The sequence below is a fragment of the Bombina bombina genome, chromosome 7, assembly GCF_027579735.1.
Source record: "Bombina bombina isolate aBomBom1 chromosome 7, aBomBom1.pri, whole genome shotgun sequence".
In the NCBI taxonomy this organism is placed as follows: Eukaryota; Metazoa; Chordata; class Amphibia; order Anura; family Bombinatoridae; genus Bombina; species Bombina bombina.
The window spans coordinates 283820399-283846505 of record NC_069505.1 but is presented as its reverse complement, the minus strand read 5'-3'; the positions used below and the strand labels follow the sequence as shown (position 1 = coordinate 283846505).

General features: G+C 42.6%; 1 protein-coding gene across 3 annotated transcripts in view; it reads left to right on the top strand.

Moving 5' to 3' along the window:
• The first annotated feature begins 12735 nt into the window (after positions 1-12735).
• QRICH1 (glutamine rich 1) overlaps positions 12736-26107 on the top strand; it is a 111190-nt gene continuing 97818 nt past the window's right edge. The window contains exons 1-3 of one of the 3 annotated variants that reach the window (XM_053720804.1): positions 12736-12907; positions 15736-16049; positions 18678-18791. In XM_053720804.1, the coding sequence (XP_053576779.1) occupies positions 15756-16049; positions 18678-18791 (408 nt within the window). In that variant the 5' untranslated portion in view covers positions 12736-12907; positions 15736-15755. Of the gene's footprint in view, positions 12908-13411; positions 13429-15735; positions 16050-18677; positions 18792-26107 lie in introns of those variants that run through there. The other 2 variants (XM_053720805.1, XM_053720806.1) reach the window with 2 other exon arrangements.

The following is a 26107-nucleotide window of genomic DNA, read 5'->3' as shown; positions in this document are numbered from 1 at the left end:
ATTTGCTTAATTCTCTTGATATACTTTGCTGAAAAGCATATCTAGATAGGCTCAGTGGCTGCTGATTGGTTGCTGCACATAGATGCCTCATGTGATTGGCTCACACATGTGAATTGCTATTTCTTCAGCAAACAATATCTAAGGAATGAAGCAAATTAGATAATACAAGTAAATTGGAATGTTGTTTAAAATAGTATTCTCTACTTGAATCATGAGAGAATTTTTTGGGGTTTAGTGTCCCTTTAAGTACTTGCTAAATTAATCTTGTGTTAGCTTTAGTTGTGACACTAATTATAGAAAGTGAAGTGTGAATATATACATATATTTGTAAGTTTATCCCCAAGAAGAAAAGGGATATGTTTTCTTTTATTTCTTTTTTTCCTTTTCTCTACCTTGGGTAAAAAATGAAGAGGTTTCTTCAACCAATAAGTGAAAAAACAAAGAAAAAAAAAAAGATAACCAACTCTATATGATTCTATGTAGGGGGCAACCCACTTAGAGGAAATCCTCTAATGATGTATAATGCCAGAAGTTCGGCGCAAACAGCTAGCACAGTACTATACCTTGTAAGTATTTGATAATACCCTTCTATTACTTTAAGCAGATTAACAAGAAATCCTAAATTTGTTCTTAAATACAAAATAAAATACTGTAGTGTGTATTCACAATATTGATGACCCAGGGAGGCAAAGTGAGAAGAGACAGAAAGAAAAACCCATAAACCATTTATGAATACAGCCTCTTAGCAATACGACAAGTTGTAGCTATTTGGTCGTATTACCCAGTCCCAAAGTTCTTTTCAATGGAATCAGAATAGAGAGAAAAAATGAAAAGAATTATGTGATGCTGATTTCCCCTCGTTTTCCTTTTCCCTTTAATAGCACAGTTCAGGAACTTTTAATATGACCCCCTTTTTCTCCTTTTTTCTTTTCTACTCTTGCTCCAAACCAGTAACTTTATGTGGAGTCTCTTTTCCTTTTCTTTTTTTCTAATCGGCTTAAACCACAGTCAGAACTGTATGTTTCCCAGAAGAAGAGAAAATGTCCCACAAAATAAAAAGTTTACATACCGATGCTTCAGGGGAGTCGCTAAACCAAATGACCAAGAGTACAGAAGAACCACAATTTTACTTTACCATTTTTCCAGCCAGTAACTGTGGGTATATTACTTGATGCCGGGACCTCTCTTCCTCTATTACTGCAGTTTAAACAAATCCGGTGCTCAATGCAGTATGTCAGACGATACTGACGCCAGGCCGGTGCGTCTCTGCTGAAGGGCCGGCGGGAAAGCGATGATACTCCCAGATCCCTCCGCCACTGACATGGGCCAATCGCCTGAAAGTTTCGGAAGGTGCCGACACCTCCAACCTGCTTCACCCTACCAGGAGAGCGCAGGTATTCGTTCCTCCTTATGCCCCTCAGCAACGCTCCCTGCAAAGTTCCAGAGGCAAGTATAGATTGAGAGGGCAACCCGCTGTGTAACACTCAGGTAATCTTCTGTCTTGGTCACAGAAACGAATCCCAGGTCTTTCCCTGAACACGGGTAACAGCGTCTCCGCAATTATGGAACTTCCGTCGAAAGCTGCATCGGGTCTGTGCAGCAATAGAGTGGCCCCCAAAAAAAGCCGGTGTGGGTACGGCCAAGGGCCGATTCGTTAGGAGAAAGAAATTGGATCTTAATTTTGCCCTCTAAAGCCGCTGAAACATGAGCAGCGTGCAGCGAGAGCTCCTCCTCCAACGGAAGTTCCGAGAGAGGTATATTATAAACACCCCCTGTTTCCCACAAGTATAATACAGAAAAAGTTTGCAGTATATTAGTAATGATGTACTTTTATTACTGTTTGTTTTACTGCAATTTACATCTGGAAACCACAATATTCCTGACATTGCTGGGTTTTCTGGCAGTGAAGGAGTTAAAAAGCCTAACTTACCAGCACAGCTTTACTATGGCTGCTCAGATAGCAAAGTACTTACAAAAGCGGTGTTACTGCCACCCCAGGGGAGCCTGTGCTACTGACCTGAGAGTTCCTGACACTGTCTCTTTAAAGAGTGGCACACTTCCCCTTGTGTACAACTACAGCAGCTAATGACTACTCTAGTCTTCTCTTAAGGTGGAACCCCAGAGATACGGCACACAGCTGCTAGGAGGGACCCTGTCTCTGTGCCAGAGCACACAACACACCCAGAGCGGTGACACCTCTTCATTAGATTAGTGCTCAGCCTGCCCTGTCTCATCTTTAAGGTAGAAATCCTGCCTTGCATTTGCTCATTTATTCCATAAAGACAGTGCCACCTTAAGCAGAAGTGTTGCTGTATGGAGTGGGAGGTAGTGAAGAGCACATGTATCTGTTAAAGCTGTCTGTCCCTGCAGGGAAGGTGGTGTAGAGAGATAGAGCTGGGCCTCATCAAGACACTTAACTGGCACCCAGAGCTGTCACATATAACCCTAAAGTACTGAGACTGCATGACACTCACATGATGCACATAAGCTAGCCTATATGTCACACACACTCCCATGATGCACAGGGATAAGCTAGCCTATATGTCACACACACTCCCATGATGCACAGGGATAAGCTAGCCTATATGTCACACACACTCCCATGATGCACAGGGATAAGCTAGCCTATATGTCACACACACTCCCATGATGCACAGGGATAAGCTAGCCTATATGTCACACACACTCCCATGATGCACAGGGATAAGCTAGCCTATATGTCACACACACTCCCATGATGCACAGGGATAAGCTAGCCTATATGTCACACACTCCCATGATGCACAAAGATGCAGCTTCCCCTTACACTCACTCCCATGATGCACAAAGATGCAGCTTCCCCTTACACTCACTCCCATGATGCACAGGGATACAGCTACACCTCACACTCACATGATGATGCAAAGGGATACAGCTACACCTCACACTCACATGATGATGCACAGGGATACAGCTACACCTCACACTCACATGATGATGCACAGGGATACAGCTGCACCTCACACTCACATGATGATGCAAAGGGATACAGCTGCACCTCACACTCACATGATGATGCACAGGGATACAGCTGCACCTCACACTCACATGATGATGCAAAGGGATACAGCTGCACCTCACACTCACATGATGATGCACAGGGATACAGCTACACCTCACACTCACATGATGATGCAAAGGGATACAGCTACACCTCACACTCACATGATGATGCACAGGGATACAGCTACACCTCACACTCACATGATGATGCACAGGGATACAGCTACACCTCACACTCACATGATGATGCACAGGGATACAGCTGCACCCCACACTCACATGATGATGCACAGGGATACAGCTACACCTCACACTCACATGATGATGCACAGGGATACAGCTACACCTCACACTCACATAATGATGCACAGGGATACAGCTGCACCCAACACTCACATGATGATGCACAGGGATACAGCTGTACCTCACACTCACATGATGATGCACAGGGATACAGCTGCACCCCACACTCACATGATGATGCACAGGGATACAGCTGTACCTCACACGATGATGCACAGGGATACAGCTGTACCTCACACGATGATGCACAGGGATACAGCTGCACCCCACACTCACATGATGATGCACAGGGATACAGCTACACCTCACACTCACATGATGATGCACAGGGATACAGCTACACCTCACACTCACATGATGATGCACAGGGATACAGCTACACCTCACACTCACATGATGATGCACAGGGATACAGATGCACCCCACACTCACATGATGCACATGAATACAGCTGCACCCCACACTCACATGATGATGCACAGGGATACAGCTGTACCCCACACTCACATGATGATGCACAGGGATACAGCTGCACCCCACACTCACATGATGATGCACAGGGATACAGCTACACCTCACACTCACATGATGATGCACAGGGATACAGCTACACCTCACACTCACATGATGATGCACAGGGATACAGCTACACCTCACACTCACATGATGATGCACAGGGATACAGCTACACCTCACACTCACATGATGATGCACAGGGATACAGCTACACCTCACACTCACATGATGATGCACAGGGATACAGCTGCACCCCACACTCACTTGATGATGCACAGGGATACAGCTGCACCTCACATGATGCACAGGGATACAGCTACACCTCATGATGCACAGGGATACAGCTACACCTCACATGATGCACAGGGATACAGCTGCACCCCACACTCACTTGATGATGCACAGGGATACAGCTGCACCTCACATGATGCACAGGGATACAGCTACACCTCACACTCACATGATGATGCAAAGGGATACAGCTACACCTCACACTCACATGATGATGCACAGGGATACAGCTGCACCCCACACTCACATGATGCACATGAATACAGCTGCACCCCACACTCACATGATGATGCACAGGGATACAGCTGCACCCCACACTCACATGATGATGCACAGGGATACAGCTGTACCTCACACTCACTCACATGATGCACAGGGATACAGCTACACCTCACACTCACATGATGATGCACAGGGATACAGCTACACCTCACACTCACATGATGCACAGGGATACAGCTGTACCTCACACTCACTCACATAATGCACAGGGATACAGCTACACCTCACACTCACATAATGCACAGGGATACAGCTGTACCTCACACTCACTCACATGATGCACAGGGATACAGCTACACCTCACACTCACATGATGCACAGGGATACAGCTGCACCTCACACTCACATGATGCACAGGGATACAGCTGCACCTCACACTCACATGATGCACAGGGATACAGCTACACCTCACACTCACATGATGCACAGGGATACAGCTGCGCCTCACACTCATATGATGCACAGGGATACAGCTGCACCTCACACTCACATGATGCACAGGGATACAGCTGCACCTCACATGATGCACAGGGATACAGCTGCACCTCACATGATGCACAGGGATACAGCTGCACCTCACATGATGCACAGGGATACAGCTGCACCTCACATGATGCACAGGGATACAGCTGCACCTCACACTCACATGATGATGCACAGGGATACAGCTACACCTCGTGATGCACAGGGATACAGCTACACCTCATGATGCACAGGGATACAGCTGCACCTCACATGATGCACAGGGATACAGCTGCACCTCACATGATGCACAGGGATACAGCTGCACCTCACATGATGCACAGGGATACAGCTGCACCTCACATGATGCACAGGGATACAGCTGCACCTCACATGATGCACAGGGATACAGCTGCACCTCTCATGATGCACAGGGATACAGCTGCACCTCACATGATGCACAGGGATACAGCTGCACCTCACATGATGCACAGGGATACAGCTGCACCTCACATGATGCACAGGGATACAGCTGCACCTCACATGATGCACAGGGATACAGCTGCACCTCACATGATGCACAGGGATACAGCTGCACCTCACATGATGCACAGGGATACAGCTACACCTCACATGATGTACAGGGATACAGCTACACCTCACATGATGCACAGGGATACAGCTACACCTCACATGATGCACAGGGATACAGCTACACCTCACATGATGCACAGGGATACAGCTGCACCTCACACTCACATGATGATGCACAGGGATACAGCTACACCTCATGATGCACAGGGATACAGCTGCACCTCACATGATGCACAGGGATACAGCTGCACCTCACATGATGCACAGGGATACAGCTGCACCTCACATGATGCACAGGGATACAGCTGCACCTCACATGATGCACAGGGATACAGCTGCACCTCACATGATGCACAGGGATACAGCTGCACCTCACATGATGCACAGGGATACAGCTGCACCTCACACTCACTTGATGATGCACAGGGATACAGCTACACCTCATGATGCACAGGGATACAGCTACACCTCATGATGCACAGGGATACAGTTGCACCTCATGATGCACAGGGATACAGCTGCACCTCACACTCACATGATGATGCACAGGGATACAGCTACACCTCACACTTACATGATGCACAGGGATACAGCTACACCTCACACTTACATGATGCACAGGGATACAGCTACACCTCACACTTACATGATGCACAGGGATACAGCTACACCTCACACTCACATGATGCACAGGGACACAGCTACACCGCACACTCACATGATGCACAGGGATACAGCTGCACCCCACACTCACATGATGCACAGGAATACAGCTGCACCCCACACTCACATGATGCACAGGGATACAGCTACACCTCACACTCACATGATGATGCAAAGGGATACAGCTACACCTCACACTCACATGATGATGCAAAGGGATACAGCTGCACCCCACACTCACATGATGATGCACAGGGATACAGCTACACCTCACACTCACATGATGATGCACAGGGATACAGCTACACCTCACACTCACATGATGCACAGGGATACAGCTACACCTCACACTCACGATGATGCAAAGGGATACAGCTGCACCCCACACTCACATGATGATGCACAGGGATACAGCTACACCTCACATGATTCACAGGGATACAGCTACACCTCACATGATTCACAGGGATACAGCTGCACCTCACATGATGCACAGGGATACAGCTACACCTCACATGATGCACAGGGATACAGCTACACCTCACATGATGCACAGGGATACAGCTACACCTCACATGATGCACAGGGATACAGCTGCACCTCACATGATGCACAGGGATACAGCTGCACCTCACATGATGCACAGGGATACAGCTGCACCTCACATGATGCACAGGGATACAGCTGCACCTCACATGATGCACAGGGATACAGCTGCACCTCACATGATGCACAGGGATACAGCTGCACCTCACATGATGCACAGGGATACAGCTGCACCTCACATGATGCACAGGGATACAGCTACACCTCACATGATGCACAGGGATACAGCTGCACCTCTCATGATGCACAGGGATACAGCTGCACCTCACATGATGCACAGGGATACAGCTGCACCTCACATGATGCACAGGGATACAGCTACACCTCACATGATGCACAGGGATACAGCTGCACCTCACATGATGCACAGGGATACAGCTGCACCTCACATGATGCACAGGGATACATCTGCACCTCACATGATGCACAGGGATACAGCTACACCTCACATGATGCACAGGGATACAGCTGCACCTCACATGATGCACAGGGATACAGCTGCACCTCACATGATGCACAGGGATACAGCTGCACCTCACATGATGCACAGGGATACAGCTGCACCTCACATGATGCACAGGGATACAGCTGCACCTCACATGATGCACAGGGATACAGCTGCACCTCACATGATGCACAGGGATACAGCTGCACCTCACATGATGCACAGGGATACGGCTACACCTCATGATGCACAGGGATACAGCTGCACCTCACATGATGCACAGGGATACAGCTGCACCTCACATGATGCACAGGGATACAGCTGCACCTCATGATGCACAGGGATACAGCTGCACCTCATGATGCACAGGGATACAGCTGCACCTCATGATGCACAGGGATACAGCTGCACCTCACATGATGCACAGGGATACAGCTACACCTCACATGATGCACAGGGATACAGCTACACCTCACATGATGCACAGGGATACAGCTGCACCTCACATGATGCACAGGGATACAGCTGCACCTCACATGATGCACAGGGATACAGCTACACCTCACATGATGCACAGGGATACAGCTACACCTCACACTCACATGATGCACAGGGAAACAGCTACACCTCACACTCACATGATTCACGGGGATACAGCTGCACCTCACACTCACATGATGCACAGGGATACAGCTACGCCTCACACCCACATGATGCACAGGGATACAGCTGCACCTCACACTCACATGATGATGCACAGGGATACAGCTACACCTCACACTCACATGATGCACAGGGATACAGCTACACCTCACACTCACATTATGTACAGGGATACAGCTGAACCTCACACTCACATGATGCACAGGGATACAGCTGCACCTCACTCACATGATGCACAGGGATGCAGCTGCACCTCACTCACATGATGCACAGGGATACAGCTGCACCTCACACTCACTCACATGATGCACAGGGATGCAGCTGCACCTCACTCACATGATGCACAGGGATACAGCTGCACCTCACACTCACTCACATGATGCACAGGGATACAGCTGCACCTCACACTCACATGATGTAAACAGATACAGCTGCACCTCACACTCACATGATGTAAACAGATACAGCTGCACCTCACACTCACTAACACGATGCACAGGGATACAGCTGCACCTCACACTCACATGATGTAAACAGATACAGCTGCACCTCACACTCACTCACATGATGTAAACAGATACAGCTGCACCTCACACTCACCAACACGATGCACAGGGATACAGCTGCACCTCACACTCACATGATGTAAACAGATACAGCTGCACCTCACACTCACTCACATGATGCACAGGGATACAGCTGCACCTCACACTCACATGATGTAAACAGATACAGCTGCATCTCACACTCACATGATGTAAACAGATACAGCTGCACCTCACACTCACTAACACGATGCACAGGGATACAGCTGCATCTCACACTCACTCACATAATGCACAGGGATACAGCTGCACCTCACACTCACATAATGCACAGGGATACAGCTGCATCTCACACTCACTCACATAATGCACAGGGATACAGCTGCACCTCACACTCACATGATGCACAGGGATACAGCTGCACCTCACACTCACATAATGCACAGGGATACAGCTGTACCTCACACTCACTCACATGATGCACAGGAATACAGCTGCACCTCACACTCACATGATGCACAGGGATACAGCTGCACCTCACACTCACATTATGATGCACAGGGATACAGCTGCACCCCACACTCACATGATGATGCACAGGGATATGTTTGCAACTCACACTCACTAACATGGTGTCCAGGGATACAGCCACACCTCACAATTTATTCTGTATTTCTTTTTTTAGGAAAATGGCACAAGTTAAAAGTGCCCCAAAAAAGTATTTTTTATGGTCTGGAATACTGGTATTGAATTGCCTTATGAAAGGTATGAAATTTCTGGTGGAAATCTATACACTTTATTAAAGTGGATTTGGAAGGTAAATACCACATAGTAGCTAAATAATCCATCATTACAACAGGAGAGATTTAAAAACAAAATAAAGTGGCATTGTGAAATAAATGTCACACGCGTGCACTAACACTATAAGTCTCACTAAAAGCAATAACAATAATAGTGTACAAATAGGGGGGGACATATAATTTTATACAGGTAAAAAAGAAACGCTCAAGATGTTTCATTCTGTAAAGTAAAAACAATACAGATATATTAAAGAGGACTATCATGCCTTGGAATGAAAAGCAACCATAGTAAACCCTTAATGACCATTTAGTCCTGGACCAGATCTCTTTGGCTCTTACAGCGGCGGTCCCACCAACAGCGAGACCATGCTATTTTTACACGCCCCACGAGTAAGGCAGTGCAGAAACAGTAGTATGACAGGGAGGTGTGTCTGTGATTGCATGCCTCTTAGTGTCTCTCATGCTGTTGCTGGATGCCTGTATGTGAGGCATCCAGCAACTGCCATAACAGCCAAGTTTGACTGTTACTGTGTAGACAATCACAGTGACAGTTAGTCTCAGTGATTATATAATTTAAAAGCAGCCTAGGAGCTAGATTTGTTAAAGGGACAGTCTACACCAGACTTGTTATTGTTTAAAAATATAGATAATCCCTTAAAGTGCCACTGTAAGTAAATATTTTCTATGCCTGTTACTAACTAACTACCCCAAATACGCTTTTTATCAATAGCATTTCATTAACATATCTCTACCGTATATTAGAAATCTTGTCTGCAAATGTAATTGTTTTACAAACCCACTCTGTGGGTATCCTTTGCTCTGTACCAATCCGTTTACAATACCTAGGTTTCAAAATGGCGCTTTAAACACAAAGTTATTGGTTTAAGTATTTTGAACATGCAGTGCTGAAAATAGTGGGCAGGATAACGTGACATCATCGGCGAATAAAAGATATAACTTTTAGAACGTTATGAAACTTCGTTTTTTAGAAAATTAAGGTCAGTAGGTTTTAATTAATGTTTATTAACTTTAATATGTTAGTTGTTTAGCTTAAAAATTATAACAGAAAGTAATCCTTTAATTACCCATTCCGCAGTTTTGCATAACCAACACTTATATTAATATATGTTTTACCTCTGTGATTGCCTTGTATCTAAGCCTCTGCAGACTGCACCCTTATCTCAGTGCTTTTGACAGACATGCAGTTTAACCAATCAGTACAATCTTGTAAATAACTGCACAGGAGTGAGCACAATGTTATCTTTATGACACACATGAACTAGTACTGTCTAACTGTGAAAAACTTTCAAAATGCTCTGAGCGAATAGGTGGTTTTCAATGGTTTCGAAATCAGTTTGAGCCTACCTAGGTTTAGCTTTTCAAAAATACCACCAAGGGAACAAAGCAAATTTGATGATAAAAGTAAATTGGAAAGTTTTTTTTAAATTGCATGCTCTATCTGAATCATGAAAGTTTGATTTTGACTAGACTGTCCCTTTAAGCTGCAATCAAAGCTTTTTATGCTATGTAGAGCTGGTTCACATAAGTGAACATGCACCACCATATTTAAGAAGCAGAAACTGCTTCTTTTTCCTCTTCGCCACCTCAGAGACTATTTTTTAATACTTTTTTTTTTTTACCATTTTAATAAAGTGATGTTTTTGTTGCCGCCCCCCCTAAATTCCATCTTTGTAATATTTGCTATAAATTACTCACAAACCTAGACATAACCCATGAGATGAGATTATAAAGCACAGATCAGCAATATGTGCTTGCACAATAACAGGCAATAAGCCACCTTTTAGCGCCTATGAATTGGTAACCTATAAGAATATGAATGTGCTTCATATTTAGTTGCTGTGTGGATATTTAAAATGTATTTGGTTCCTGATTGTTTAAAACAAAATACAAAAAAGAATCAGTGCTAAATCATCATAAGATGAGGCGAGACGTTTTCACTTGGTTTCTTCTATCGCTTGTGTGTGAACATCAATCCATGTTCATACACCAGAGATATGTAGATGGTGCTTAGTTACTAATGACCCTTTTGCTCTTGGAGACAGACATTGGCTCATTTGCCAAAACACAGCAGCATTATTCATTGCTAAATGCTTCAAATTTATAAGAAATTAGTGTGCCTGGCTAGCCCCCAATGTGTCTCCCCTCGTCTATTAGTCAGTAAGCCCAGTTACCCCAATGTGTCTCCCCTCGTCTATTAATCAGTAAGCCCAGTTACCCCAAATATGTCTCCCCACGTCTATTAGTTAGTGTGCATGGCTAGCCCCCAATGTGTCTCCCCTCGTCTATTAGTCAGTAAGCCCAGTTACCCCCAATGTGTCTTCCCTCATCTATTAGTCAGTAAGCCCAGCTGCTCCAATTGTGTCTCCCCTCGTCTATTAGTCACTAAGCCCAGTTGCCCCCAATGTGTCTTCTCTCGTCTATTAGTCAGTAAGCTCAGCTGCCCCCAATGTGTCTCCCCTCATCTATTAGTCAGTAAGCCCAGTTGCCCCCAATGTGTCTCCCGTTGTCTATTAGTCAATGTGCCTGGCTAGCCCCCAATGTGTCTCCCCTCATCTATTAGTCAGTAAGCCAAGTTACCCAAAATGTGTCTCCCCTCGTCTATTAGTCAGTAAGCCCAGTTGCCCCCAATGTGTCTTCCCTTGTCTATTAGTCAGTAAGCCCAGTTGCCCCCAATGTGTCTTCCCTTGTCTATTAGTCAGTAAGCCCAGCTGCCCCCAGGCACTGCTGGCCTCAGTGTGTGTGTGTCCCTGTCACCGAACACTGCTGCCCCCCAATGTGTGTCCCCCTGTCACCAAACACTGCTGGCCCCCAATGTGTGTGTCCCCCTGTCACCGAGCACTGCTGGCCCTCAGTGTGTGTGTGTGTCCCTGTCACCAAGCACTGCTGGCCCTCAGTGTGTGTCCCTGTCACCGAGCACTGCTGGCCCTCAGTGTGTGTGTGTGTGTGTCCCTGTCACCGAGCACTGCTGGCCCTCAGTGTGTGTGTGTGTGGGTGTCCCTGTCACCGAGCACTACTGGCCTTCAGTGTGTGTGTGTGTGTCCCTGTCACCGAGCACTACTGGCCCTCAGTGTGTGTCCCTCTGTCACCGAGCACTACTGGCCCTCAGTGTGTGTGTGTCCCTCTGTCCCCGAGCACTGCTGGCCCTCAGTGTGTGTGCCCCCCTGTCACCGAGCACTGCTGGCCCTCAGTGTGTGTGTGTCCCCCTGTCACCGAGCACTGCTGGCCCTCAGTGTGTGTGTGTCCCCCTGTCACCGAGCACTGCTGGCCCTCAGTGTGTGTGTGTCCCCCTGTCACCGAGCACTGCTGGCCCTCAGTGTGTGTGTGTGTCCCCCTGTCACCGAGCACTGCTGGCCCTCAGTGTGTGTGTGTCCCCCTGTCACCGAGCACTGCTGGGCTGGCCTCAGTGTGTCCCCTTTAAGCAAAGCCAGGGGACGCCCCCAGGTCTCGCGGGATTTGGTGCCGAGTTCTCGCGAGCTAAGCAGGCGGTGCAGTGATTGGCTGTCAATGTCTGAATGTAAGATGGCGCCCAGGGAGCTGTGAGGCGAAAATAATCTATCTGTGTAAAAAACGGAATCACCCGAGCGAACGGCGCCCGGTAGCGGAGCCGGGGGCTGCAGAGCGGGAGCTGCACGAACCTAAGGATTGGCTGCCTGCGGACAGCGAGCTGGCGGCGGGTGAGTGATGGGGGCGGGCGGACCCCGGGGGCCTCCCTGGAGCCGGAGCTCGGGAGCGGAAGAGTGGGTACCCGAGGGGGGAGACATCGAAGCCTAAAACCGTGGCGCGCGTAGCCGGGGAACCTCCTGTCACACATACATAACGGTGTGCGCGCACACGTTATCCACCAACACGCACGCGCATCTCCTCCCTGCGTGCGCGCACTACTCAGGATCAGTCACTGTTAGAAAAATGAGTAGGAAAAGCGCGGGAGCCCCGAGCTCGTGACACGTCAGTCGAAGCGCGTGCACAAGTCTAAAGAAAAGTGGGCGGTAACAGTGCGCTCGTTACCGCTAGCTCGCTCGCGTCAGGTTTTTATTCACCGGTGCTGAGTGACGGGGGCGCGCGTGCTGTCAACAGGGGGCGGATCGCTTTGCGCGCCACTGTACAGTTTGGGAGCGCGCCGCCGCTTGAGGGAGGGGCCAAAAGAGAGAGATGTGTCCGCGCACAGGGATACACACAATGAGCTGTAGTTACTGAGGTAAATCTGCTCCCTGTATGAGAGCTCTGTCACTGTAATAAATAGGCCTCATCGTGTTTAATTTCTTTACTAGTGTAGTAATGTCCCCTTTAGTGACACTGACACCTGGTCAGTTTCTGTGTGTATATCAGAGCTATTATACTTTAGTGAACAGGCCTTATCATATGTCATTTATTTGCTGGTGTAAAAGTGTTCTCTGTAGTGACACTAACACCTGATCATAGTGAGCTCTATCACTGCAGTGAATAGGTCCTATGTGATTTAGTTACTGAGGTTAATCTGTTCTCTGTAGTGACACTGACACCTGATCATAGTGAGCTCTATCACTGTAGTGAATAAGTCCCATGTGATTTAGTTACTGAGGTTAATCTGTTCTCTAGTGACACTGACACCTGATCTAGTGAGCTCTATCACTGTAGTGAATAGGTCATATGTGATTTAGTTACTGAGGTTAATCTGTTCTCTGTAGTGACACTGACACCTGATCATAGTGAGCTCTATCACTGTAGTGAATAGGTCCTATGTGATTTAGTTACTGAGGTTAATCCGTTCTCAGTAGTGACACTGACTCCTGGCCAGCCCCTGTGTGTGAAAGAGATAAAACTCGGCCACTGTAGCAAATAGGCCATATTGTACGTGAAATAGTAACAGGTTTCTGTGACCCCAAGTTAAGCCGTCTTTGGAAATAGGCTTCATCTTTTGACATTTCTGTGCTACAAGTGAGGAAGCTCTCATTTAATGAATATAGCTCATACTGTGTAAGAAGCCAGCAGTTTGGTCCTTGTTGGTGTTACAGTTGTTACTGCAATGTGTGAGAGCTCTCACACTAGTGAATTGGCTCTGTCATATAACCAGAATCTGACAGGTCTATATCCGTGTAAGAGCTCCAGTGTGTGTTTCTCTATGGAACTGATGCAGTAAGTATGATTTCTATCTAACTTAAATCAGCTGTATAAGATACAGAGGTATGTGGGGCACTTCACGGGCAGTTGCGGGTAAACTGAGAGACTTTCCTTACTTCCATAGGAGGAGAACCCCTCCCCCAGAAAGCACACTGTCGCCCACACACAAACTGGATGTAAACATTTTTGCTGTGGGGTCGGCATAAGGGTGTAAAGTTCCAGTAAAGAGGGCTGGGTATTATAGCGGGTCTCTGGGTCCTGTTTACCTATACGTTTCTATAGCTAGAGATATCTGAGGTGGTTTATATGAGCTGTAGGGCAATGTAGTTAGTGTAGACCAGGGCTTGACAAATCCTGGCTCTTAGTGTTTTATTCTTGATTCGCAATATTTTGGCTTTTGATGGTTTACCTTAGTCTGGCATAAAATGTGGTGCTGTGAGTTTAGAGCTTTCCTTCCCCCCCCCCCACTAATGCAAGACAAGGGATTGGCACACTATCAAACTTAGTAGGCAGCGACCATAGCAGGGTGGATAAAAATTGTTTGTTTGTTTTTTAAATTTGATTATTTATTTTTTTAAGGAAAAATGAATCTAAAGATAGTTTAAAGTGAATGTCAATTTTGATGCTAAAGTGCCCGGTTTTTAAAAATTTGATTAAAAACAGGGGCACTTTAATTCATCAAAATTTACATTTCACTCCTGTTGAGAAAAAAAACTTACCTTTTAATCTTCACAACATCTGGGTCTAAAATGAGGAATCCGGCTTCCTCCAATCACGGCGTTGAATCAGACATTGATTCCCCCAGTTGAAGCGGTGATTGGAGGATGACCTATCCATCATTTCTGACGTCAGAAATGGCTTGCAACGACTGGAGGAAGCTGGAGCTGCTGTGAAGATTAAAAGGTAAGTTTTTTTTTTTTTTTTTTTCCCACAACAGGAGTGAAATGTAAATTTTGATGAATTAAAGTGCCCCTGTTTTTAATCAAATTTTTAAAAACCGGGCACTTTAGCATCAAAATTGACATTCACTTTAATTTCTATTTAAGATACATTATAATTTAAAGGTTATTCATCCTGAAATATAGATTAGTTTTTAATTAGTAATAAGCTGTACATTCATGGCTGTAATGTTTTTGGTAAATTAATTTCATTAACCCCTTAATGACCACGATGTACCATGTACGTCGCTGGTCGTTAAGTTTGTTTTTTTTTGGTTACCAATAGCGCAGGACCCGTTGCAAGTGGTGGGACCGCAATATTGTTTCCTGCCTTCTGGTCACCGGAAATAGCACAGTCTCATAGCACAGTCTCACCACTGGTGGCAAGACCGCACTTTTAATTACACACTATATATATTATCTTTGTCCTGGGATTTTAATGGCCACGTCTCTCTTTTTTTGCACAGATCTGTAAAGGCTGTACACTATGAATAATTCTCTGGAGAACACCATATCATTTGAAGAGTATGTCCGCATGAAGGCCCGGACAGTACCCCAGCACAGGATGAAGGAGTTCCTGGATTCCTTAGCTGCTAAAGGGCCTGAAGCTCTGCAGGAGTTTCAGCAACCCCCAACGACAACCATGGTATACCAGCAGGGCGCTAACTGTATTTACACAGACAGCACCGAGGTGGCAGGGTCTCTTCTGGAATTGGCCTGTCCTGTTACGAGTGTTCAGCAGCAGCAGGCCCAGCAAGAACAGCAGATCCAATCACAGCAGGTACAGCTTTAATATGGTCCTTTTAGATGTGATAACTCCTTACACTGGGTCTCAAGCGCCGCTGTTTAGTAAGGTTAAATTAGCTTGTGTCCTCTGTTTAATGATCACTCCTGACAGGTTGCTTATGGCAGATAAGACATTTTATAGTGACAGTTTGCTAGTTCATCTATGAAGATTTTGTTCTACTGGAGAGGTCAGCTCTTAGGGTGTCTGCTAGAAAAAAGTACTTGTGATTCCTGCTTTCTAGACTTGTCTTCAATTATCTGTTTCACGCTATTAACCTTTCAGTTAAAGGGACAGTGCACTGTAAAATTGATTTTCTCTTAAAGGGACAATTCACCCAAAATTTAAATTATTCCCAATGATCCATTTACCTGCTGGAGTGTATTCCATTGTTTACAAGTAGCTTCTTTACCCCTATTTTGGCCTTTGAAATAGCTGATTTAGCTTGTGGTATCCCAACCTATACTGAAAGTCTCAGCTATTGAATAGCCTAAGTAAACACAGCCAGCAGAAGAAAGTATACTCCCAGTGGGGTGCAGGATAGTTAAGTAATAAAATTATAATTATTTTATCACGTTCTGCACACACACACACACACATGCTTCTTTATATTCTCTCCTTTCTATATACTAAAGCCCTTTACTTAGAGAGAACAATTGAAATTTAACATTTTATTACTTATCTCTCCTACCTCCCACTGAGAGTGTAATTGCTTCTGCTGGCTATATTTACACAGCTTTTCTATAGCCAATACTTAAAGGGACAGTATACTGTATATATTTTCATATAATTGCATGTAATAGACACCCACACTACTATAAAGAAGAATATGCACAGATATTGATCTAAAAATCCAGTATAAAACCTTTTAAAAACTTACTTAAAAGCTCCCAGTTTAGCAATGTTGATGGGGCTAGGCTGGGACACCCATTGAAAGGGGCTGGAAAATCAGAGCAGAGCCCCCCCCCCATGCATATGAAAAGACAGATTATACAAACAGGAGCTGCAGGAATCTGTATAGATCAGTAAACAGGAGTCTGAAAATCAGCACAATGTTGTTACAAAATAATCAAAACTATACGTTGTTACAAAAACACTCCCAGATGGGCTATATAGATGAATTGCCTACAAAACATTTATTCAAAGAAAAAATCTAGGGTACAATGTCCGGTTAAAAGTACAGGCTAGTCAAAATTAAACTTTCATGATTCAGATAGGGTATGCAATTTTAACCCCTTAAAGGGGCAGTAAACCTAGCAAATAATGTTATTTACATCTGCACATAGTGCAGAATTATATAACAGCTTAGCGCCAGCTTTGTAAAGCAAAGGGGTTAGATATTTTACAACAAAAACAGAACGCTGCTCCTGGTTCTACGGAGCGGGTCTGTTTTCTTCTCTTAAGCGTATCACGGGCACACTGTCTAGTCACAGCGTGCCCGATCGCGCTATTAAACTCAATGTAGCTCGCTACCAGACCAGAGCTACATTGAGTTTAATAGCGCGATGGGGCTGGCTGTGATTAGACAGTGTGCCACGATGCGCTTAGGAGAAGAAAACAGACCCGCTCAGTAGAGCCGGCGTTCTGTTTTCCTTGTAAAATATCTATCTAACCCTTTGCTTTACAAAGCTGGCGCTAAGCTAATATATAATTCTGCACTATGTGCAGAATTGTATAACATTATTTTCTAGGTTTACTGCCTCTTTAATGACCAGCTGGTCTTTCTATGGGGGTGCTGTTTTCAATAGCGCAGTCTTGCCGCCAGTGGCGAGACCTTGCTTTTTTTAGCAAGCCTTCCCGAGGGCATGCTGCCTCTTATCGCAGTGCATTATATTAGCTTTTCACAGCTAGATAATGCTAGTTCATGTGTGCCATATTGTGCGCACTCCTGTGGAGTTATGCATGAACCAGCACTAATTGGCTGAAATGCAAGTCTGTTAATTGCAATGAGATAAGGGGCAGTCTGCAGAGGCTTTAGATACAAGGTAATCACAGAGGTAAAAAAGTATATTAATATAACTGTTTGTTATGCAAAACTGGGGAATGGATAATAAAGGGATTATCGTTTTAAACAAAAAAATTAAAGTAGACTGTCTTTTAAATATAGAAACTTTATCGGTAGGGATACGGCAGGCAAAATCATCTGTTTCAAATAAAGGTAACAGACTTATTTTGTAAACACCTCCAGCAAGTAAAATGAATAATTGGGAACAAATTAGGATGCACTGTCACTTTAAAAATATAATTTTACATTCATATCAAATCTTGATGGAAAACACAGATAACCACTTCATTAACTGTTTTTTATTATTTCAACTTCACATTATTTTACTAGGTAAAACAGTCCTTGCAGCTAATATTTGTCCCTTTTTTTTTAATTTTTTTTATATATATTGGCTTTATATTTAGTTTATCTGATATGATCGCAAGTGTCAGTAGTAGATTATCTGGTTTAAGGCTTGGCTGTACCCGTTAAAAAAATAATTCACATGAAGCTGTTTATGGACAATGTTAGGAATGCCGGCCCTGTATTGTTAAACTTTGAATTTGCCCAAATATTTTTCTCTTCTATATTTAAATGCATTTTAGTGGCTGAGTTCCGCTGTTGATTGTATCATGTTTCAGATTTATGAAGCATTCATCAGGCTTTGGAATCCTCTACTCCCTGTCCCTCATCTGAATCAAGCCAACCTCTCCCCAGAGGGGTCCCAGGATTCTGGTATTTCAGAAGATTTGTTGGTTAGTTTCCCACAGGCAGACTTAGCAAAACTGCTTGTAATTACCCCAAATATATGGGAATTTAGATAAAATCATGCAAACAGTGTCTAGTATTTTAGCTATATATACACTTACTCTGGTTTACCTTTATAGGTTGTTGAAACCGCCCAATAAACTTCTAGATGTTGAAGAGAGAGACAAAATAAATGTGTGTGTGTGTATGTGTAAAATATATATATATATATATATATATATATATATATATATATATAGTGTATATCTATGTGTGTGTGTGTGTGTGTATGTATGTGTGTATATATATATATATATATATATGTGTGTGTGTGTATATGTATGTATGTGTGTGTATATATATATATATATATATATATATATATATATATATATATATATATATAAATAAATATATATATATATATATATATATATATATATATATATATATATATATATATATATATATATATATATATATATACACACACACACATGCAGTTGCTGAATCCTCCCTCCTGGGTCAACCTATATATATATATATACACACGCACAGTGCTTGTATTCAGTGTTCTTCCTAGGGCCTTTTTTGCACCACCCCTAAAATTTAAGTTAACATTAGTTAATATTTAAATGTTTTTTTTGTTTGTTGCTCAAATTATCATTTAATCAATTTGTAAGTTATGCAATTATTTTGTGGTTTGGATAGCTTAAGTAACATAAAGTACAGAAAATGTAATATTGCAAAGAATTGCACTGACCCCACACAGCTACTTCATAATGCCACTTGACTGGCAAAAGTTTCTATGGAGAACACTGATATATTGAGAGATATAGATATTATTTATAAAGGTAATGAATAAATAAATAAAAATAAAATATATATATACACACACAAGTAAAAATTGTTTCTTTTTCAAAAACATCATCATGCATGTGGAAAAAAAATAAATATATATATATGTGTGTGTGCATTTATTTGAGTACAGGCTCATGGTTGACCCTGTGTATCAGTTATAGAACTATACTCAAAGGCCCTTATTTATTAGAACACCCCCCTTCTTCTTTTGACTGTAGTGTTTAGAAAAAATGCACACATACGCAAGTGTTAACAACATTTTCACGCATGTTGTACAGTTCTCGCATGTCATGATATATACATAAAATAACGGTGTAGTTTAAATCTGCTGGGACTACTGGAAAAAAACCTTATATATAATGTGTGAATATCTCACTGAGAAATGTTCTAAAGTAGGGCTTAAAGGGATATAAAACCCAAAATTGTATATTTCATAATTCAGACAGAGTATTCAATTTGAAACAACTTTCTAATTTACTTCTATTATCAATTTTTCTTAGTTCTCGTGGTATCTTTTGTTGAGAAGCTGGGATGTAAGCTTAGGAGCCAGCACGTTTCTGGAGCACTATATGGCAACAGTTTTGCAAGATTGTGAGCCATTTGCAAGAGCACTAGAGGGCAGCACTATTTCCTGCCGTGTAGCTCTCCCGATGCCTCTACAACACAGAATATCATGGGAACCCAGCAATTTTTTTATATAAGAAGTAAATTTGAATCTTTTAAAATTGTTGCTCTGTCTTAATTTCAAAATATTTTTGGGGGTTTCATATCCCTTTTTATACGTGAGCAGCATCTAAACAAAACAGCTCAGCATATGGATGGAAATGGCTCAGGGGTTAAAGGCAATTTTTTACCTTGGGAACTACATTTCTTTTAAAGGGACACTAAACCCACATTTTTTCTTTCATGATTCACATAGAGCAGCAATTTAAAGCAACTTTCTACTTTTACTCCTATTATCCATTTTTCTTTGTTTTCTACATTTAGCCACCAATCAGCAAGTGTAACCTAGGTGCTGAACCATAAAATGAGCCGGCTCCTTAGGTTTGATTTTCACTTTTTCAAATTAAAGGGACATGAAACCCGTGATTCAGATAGAGAATACAATTTTAAACAACTTTCCAATTTACTTCTATTATTTATTTGCTTTCTTCTCTTGTTATCATTTGCTGAAAGGTTTATCTAGGCAAGTTCATGAGCAGGAGAGAAACTAGGTTCTAGCTGTTGATTGGTGGCTGTATAATATATATATATATATATATATATATATATATATATATATATATATATATATATATATATTGTGATTGGCTCACCCATGCATTCAGTTAGAAACTAGTAGTGCATTACTGCTCCTTCAACAAATGATACCAATAGAATGAAACAGATTAGATAATAGAAGTAAATTAGAAAGTTGTTTAAAATTGTATTCTCTATCTGAATCATGACAGAACATTTTTGGGTTTCATGTACCTTTAATATAGAACGAATGACAAAAATTGAATAATAGGAGTCAATTAAAAAGTTGCTTAAAATTGCTGCTCTATCTGAATCACGAAAGAAAAGAATTGGGTTTAGTTTCCTTTTTAAGGGGAGATAACAGAAGCTTTGTTAAAGGGACAGTATACAATAGAATTTTTATTTTTTTAAAAGCTAGATAATCCCTTTATTACCCATTCCCCAGTTTTGCATAACCAACACGTTTATATTAATATACTTGTTACCTCTGTGATTACCTTTTTACTAAGCATCTTCTGACAGCCCCCTGATCACATGACTTTTTATTTATTATCTATTGACTTGCATTTTAGCCAATTAGTGCAGTGTTGTGCACAACCCACGGGCATGAGCACAATGTTATCTATATGGCAAACATGAATTAGTAGTCTCCTTTTGTTAAAAGCAAATACAAAAGCATGTGGTTAAAGGGACAGTCAAGACCAAAAAAAACTTTTATGTTTCAACTAGGGCATGTAATTTTAAACAACTTTCCAATTTACTTTTATCACCAATTTTGCTTTGTTCTCTTGGTATTCTTAGTTGAAAGCTAAACCTAGGAGGTTAATATTCTAATTTCTTAGACCTTGAAGGCCTCCTCTAATCTAAATGCATTTTGATAGTTTTTCACCACTAGAGGGCATTAGTTCACGTGTTTCTTATAGATAACATTGAGCTCATGCACGTGAATTTACCATGGAGACAGCTCTAATTGGCTAAAATGCAAGTCTTTCAAAAGAACTGAAATAAGGGGGCAGTCTGCTGAGGCTTAGATACATGGTAATTACAGAGGTAAAACGTGTATTTCTTTCATGTAATTGGCAAGAGTCCATGAGCTAGTGACATATGGGATATACAATCCTACCAGGAGGGGCAAAGTTTACCAAACCTCAAAATGCCTATAAATACACCCCCCCACCACACCCACAATTCAGTTGTGTTTTTTCAGATTGTTCAGATGTGGGGGCTTCCAGAAATAGATCTGATGGCCTCTCATCTAAACGGGAAACTTCCCAGGTATCTGTCCAGGTCCAGGGATCCTCAGGCGGAAGCAGTGGATGCGTTGACACTTCCTTGGAATTATCAACCTGCTTATATTTTTCCGCCTCTAGTTCTTCTTCCAAGAGTGATTTCCAAAATCATAATGGAACGTTGTACTGCTGGTGGCTCTAGCATCGCCACACAGGTTTTGTTATGCAGATCTTATTCGGATGTCCAGTTGCCAACCTTGGCCACTTCCGTTAAGACCAGACCTATCTCAAGGCCCGTTTTTCCATCAGGATCTCAAATCATTAAATTTGAAGGTATGGAGATTGAACGCTTAGTCTTAGAGGTTTCTCTGACTCCGTGATTAATACTATGTTGCAGGCTCGTAAATCTGTGTCTAGAAAGATTTATTATCGAGTTTGGAAGACTTACATTTCATGGTGCTCTTCTCATAAATTCTCTTGGCATTCTTTTAGAATTCCTAGAATTTGACAGTTTCTTCAGGATGGTTTAGATAAGGGTTTGTCTGCAAGTTCCTTGAAAGGACAAATCTCTGCTCGTTCTGTTCCACAGAAAAATTGCTAATCTTCCTGATATTCATTGTTTTGTTCAGGCTTTGGTTCGTATCAGGCCTGTCATTAAATTAATCTCTCCTCCTGGAAGTCTTAATTTGGTTTTGAAGGCTTTACAGGCTCCTCCGTTTGAGCCTATGCATTCTCTGGACATTAAATTACTTTCTTGGAAAGTATTGTTCCTTTTGGCCATCTCTTCCGCTAGAAGAGTTTCTGAATTATCTGCTCTTTCTTGTGAGTCTCCTTTTCTGATTTTTCATCAGGATAAGGCGGTTTTGCGGACTTCGTTTAAATTTTTACCTAAGGTTGTGAACTCCAACAACATTAGTAGAGAAATTGTTGTCCCTTCTTTGTGTCCTAATCCTAAGAATTCTCTGGAGAGATCTTTACATTCTTTGGATGTGGTAAGAGCTTTGAAATATGTTGAAGCTACTTAAGATTTCAGGAAGACTTCTATTCTATTTGTTATCTTCTCTGGTTCTTGGAAAGGTCAGAAGGCTTCTGCCATTTCTTTGGCATCTTGGTTAAAGCTTTTGATTCATCATGCTTATTTGGAGTCTGGTAAATTCCCGCCTCAGAGGATTACGGCTCATTCTACTAGGTCAGTTTCCACTTCCTGGGCTTTTAAGAATGAAGCTTCTGTTGATCAGATTTGCAAAGCAGCAACTTGGTCTTCTTTGCATACTTTTACTAAATTCTACCATTTTGATGTTTTCTCTTCAGAAGCATTTTTTGGTAGAAAAGTACTTCAGGCAGCTGTTTCAGTTTGATTCTTCTGCTTATAATTTCAGTTTTTTTCATTATAAAGATTAAAACTTTTGATTTGGGTTGTGGATAATTTTTCAGCGGAATTGGCTGTCTTTATTTTTATCCCTCCCTCTCTAGTGACTCTTGCATGGAGTTCCACATCTTGGGTATTTGCTATCCCATACGTCACTAGCTCATGGACTCTTGCCAATTACATGAAAGAAAACATAATTTATAAGAATTTACCTGATAAATTCATTTCTTTCATATTGGCAAGAGTCCATGAGACCCACCCTTTTTATGGTGGTTATGATTTTTTTGTATAAAGCACAATTATTCCAATTCCTTGTTGATGCTTTCGCTCCTTTCTTATCACCCCACTTCTTAGCTATTCGTTAAACTGAATTGTGGGTGTGGTGGGGGGTGTATTTATAGGCATTTTGAGGTTTGGGAAACTTTGCCCCTCCTGGTAGGATTGTATATCCCATACGTCACTAGCTCATGGACTCTTGCCAATATGAAAGAAATTAATTTATCAGGTAAATTCTTACATAAATTATGTGATTTATAACTGTGTTGGTTATGCAAAACTGGGGAATGGGTAATAAAGGGATTATTTATCTTTTAAAACAACAAAAATTCTGGTGTTGACTGTCCCTTTAAGAGGCTGTCTATAGTGGCTTATAAACGGGCAGAAATTTTGAGGTTTACAGTATATTAATCTATTTGTTGTGCAAAGCTGAGGAATGGGTAGTAAAGGCGTTATCTATTGTTTTAGACAATACATTTTTTAGTGGAGACTGTCCTGTTAAGGAGAGATCACTTATAAGCTTTGTTAGGGAGAGCCTTTTACAATATAGTGCTCAGTAAAATAAGCTGCTGATTTCTCTCCATGGCACTTTGTTCTGCAGTTAGGTTAAAGGGACAGTCAACACTTACTTTAACATGTTTTTATATTGAAAATAACAAAACGGAGGTCCGCCTACACTATACCCCTCCTGCCTTGCCGCCTTGCTTCTGTCCTAATCAGCGGCGCTAACTACTCTAATACCCGGTAAATATGGATGCCGGACTCCCCCCACCATTACGTAGCTGCCTTCTTCTTCAACTGATAAGCAAATCAGAATCCAGTCCTCGGACTGAAATTGCACGCGCTTGCAATTTCTGTCCGATGCCTGGATTCTGATTTGCTTATCAGTTGAAGAAGAAGGCAGCTACGTAATGGTGGGGGGAGTCCGGCATCCATATTTACCGGGTATTAGAGTAGTTAGCGCCGCTGATTAGGACAGAAGCAAGGCGGCAAGGCAGGAGGGGTATAGTGTAGGCGGACCTCCGTTTTGTTATTTTCAATATAAAAACATGTTAAAGTAAGTGTTGACTGTCCCTTTAATGATGCCATTGCTTTGCTCACATTTATCGCTGAAGTTCTGAGCATAGTTTACCATTGTATTTCTCCATAAAGTCCTCTTAAGTTCTGAAAAACAAAATAACCAGAATTGTTATTGTGGTCTGAAAATCTTTTTAAGGTGGTTTAATCATAAAGGTGCATGAAGCGAAGGATTCAGTAAGGCTTCCATTCAAAGGGAAGTATGGTCTGGTAGCAAAAGTAAAGGGCCACACACAGAAGAATGCTTGAGATGAAGTAAACTAAGCACCAGAACAGGTCCCCTGTTACCAAAAGGAGCGCTTGTGGAATGCCGAGCATCAGAGGCCCATAAGGACTAGTTTCGGATGCTCTGGAATTGAGGCATTATTCACTTTGTACATTAATTGCTTTTAGAGTTAAGGAAATGTCACCCCCTCTGTGCATTTCTAAATTAAAGGGGACAGTCTACTCCAAATGTTTTATTGTTTAAAAATATAATCCCTTTATTACTCATTCCTCCGTTTTGCATAACCAACACTGTTATATTAATACACTTTTTACCTCTGTGATTACCTTGTATCTAAGCCTCTGCAGACTGCCCCCTTATCTCAGTGCTATTTACAGACTTGCATTTTGGCCAGTTATTAATGACTCATGAATAACTTTACGGGAATGAGCACAATTTTTATATATATATATATATATATATATATATATATATATCTCACACACGAACTAGCACTATCCAGCTGTGAAAAGATTTAAAAATGCACTTAGATAAAAGGCTGTCTGTAGTGGCTTAGAGACGGGCAGACATTTAGAGGTTTAATGTTATAAAGTTATATTAATATAACAATGTTGGCTGTGCAAAGCTGGGAAATGGCTAGTAAAGGCGTTGTATATCTTTTTAAAAATTAAAGGACCAGTGATAGACAATGCAATAGAACTTAGTCGGAACTTCAAATGAGTAGTAGAATTTTTTTTTCTAACAAATTTCAAAGCTATGTCTATTTCCACTCCTCCGTATCATGTGACATATAGGGGCCCATTTATCAAGCTCCGTATGGAGCTTGAAGGGCCGTGTTTCTGGTGAGCCTTCAGACTCGCCAGAAACACCAGTTATGAAGCAGCGGTCTAAAGACCGCTGCTGCAAAACCTGTCCGCCTGCTCTTAGGCCGCGGACAGAGATTGCGTGAAATCAACCCCATCCAATACAATTGGGTTGATTGACACCCCCTGGTAGCGGGCAATTGGCCGTGAATCTGCAGGGGGCTGCGTTGCACCAGCAGTTCAC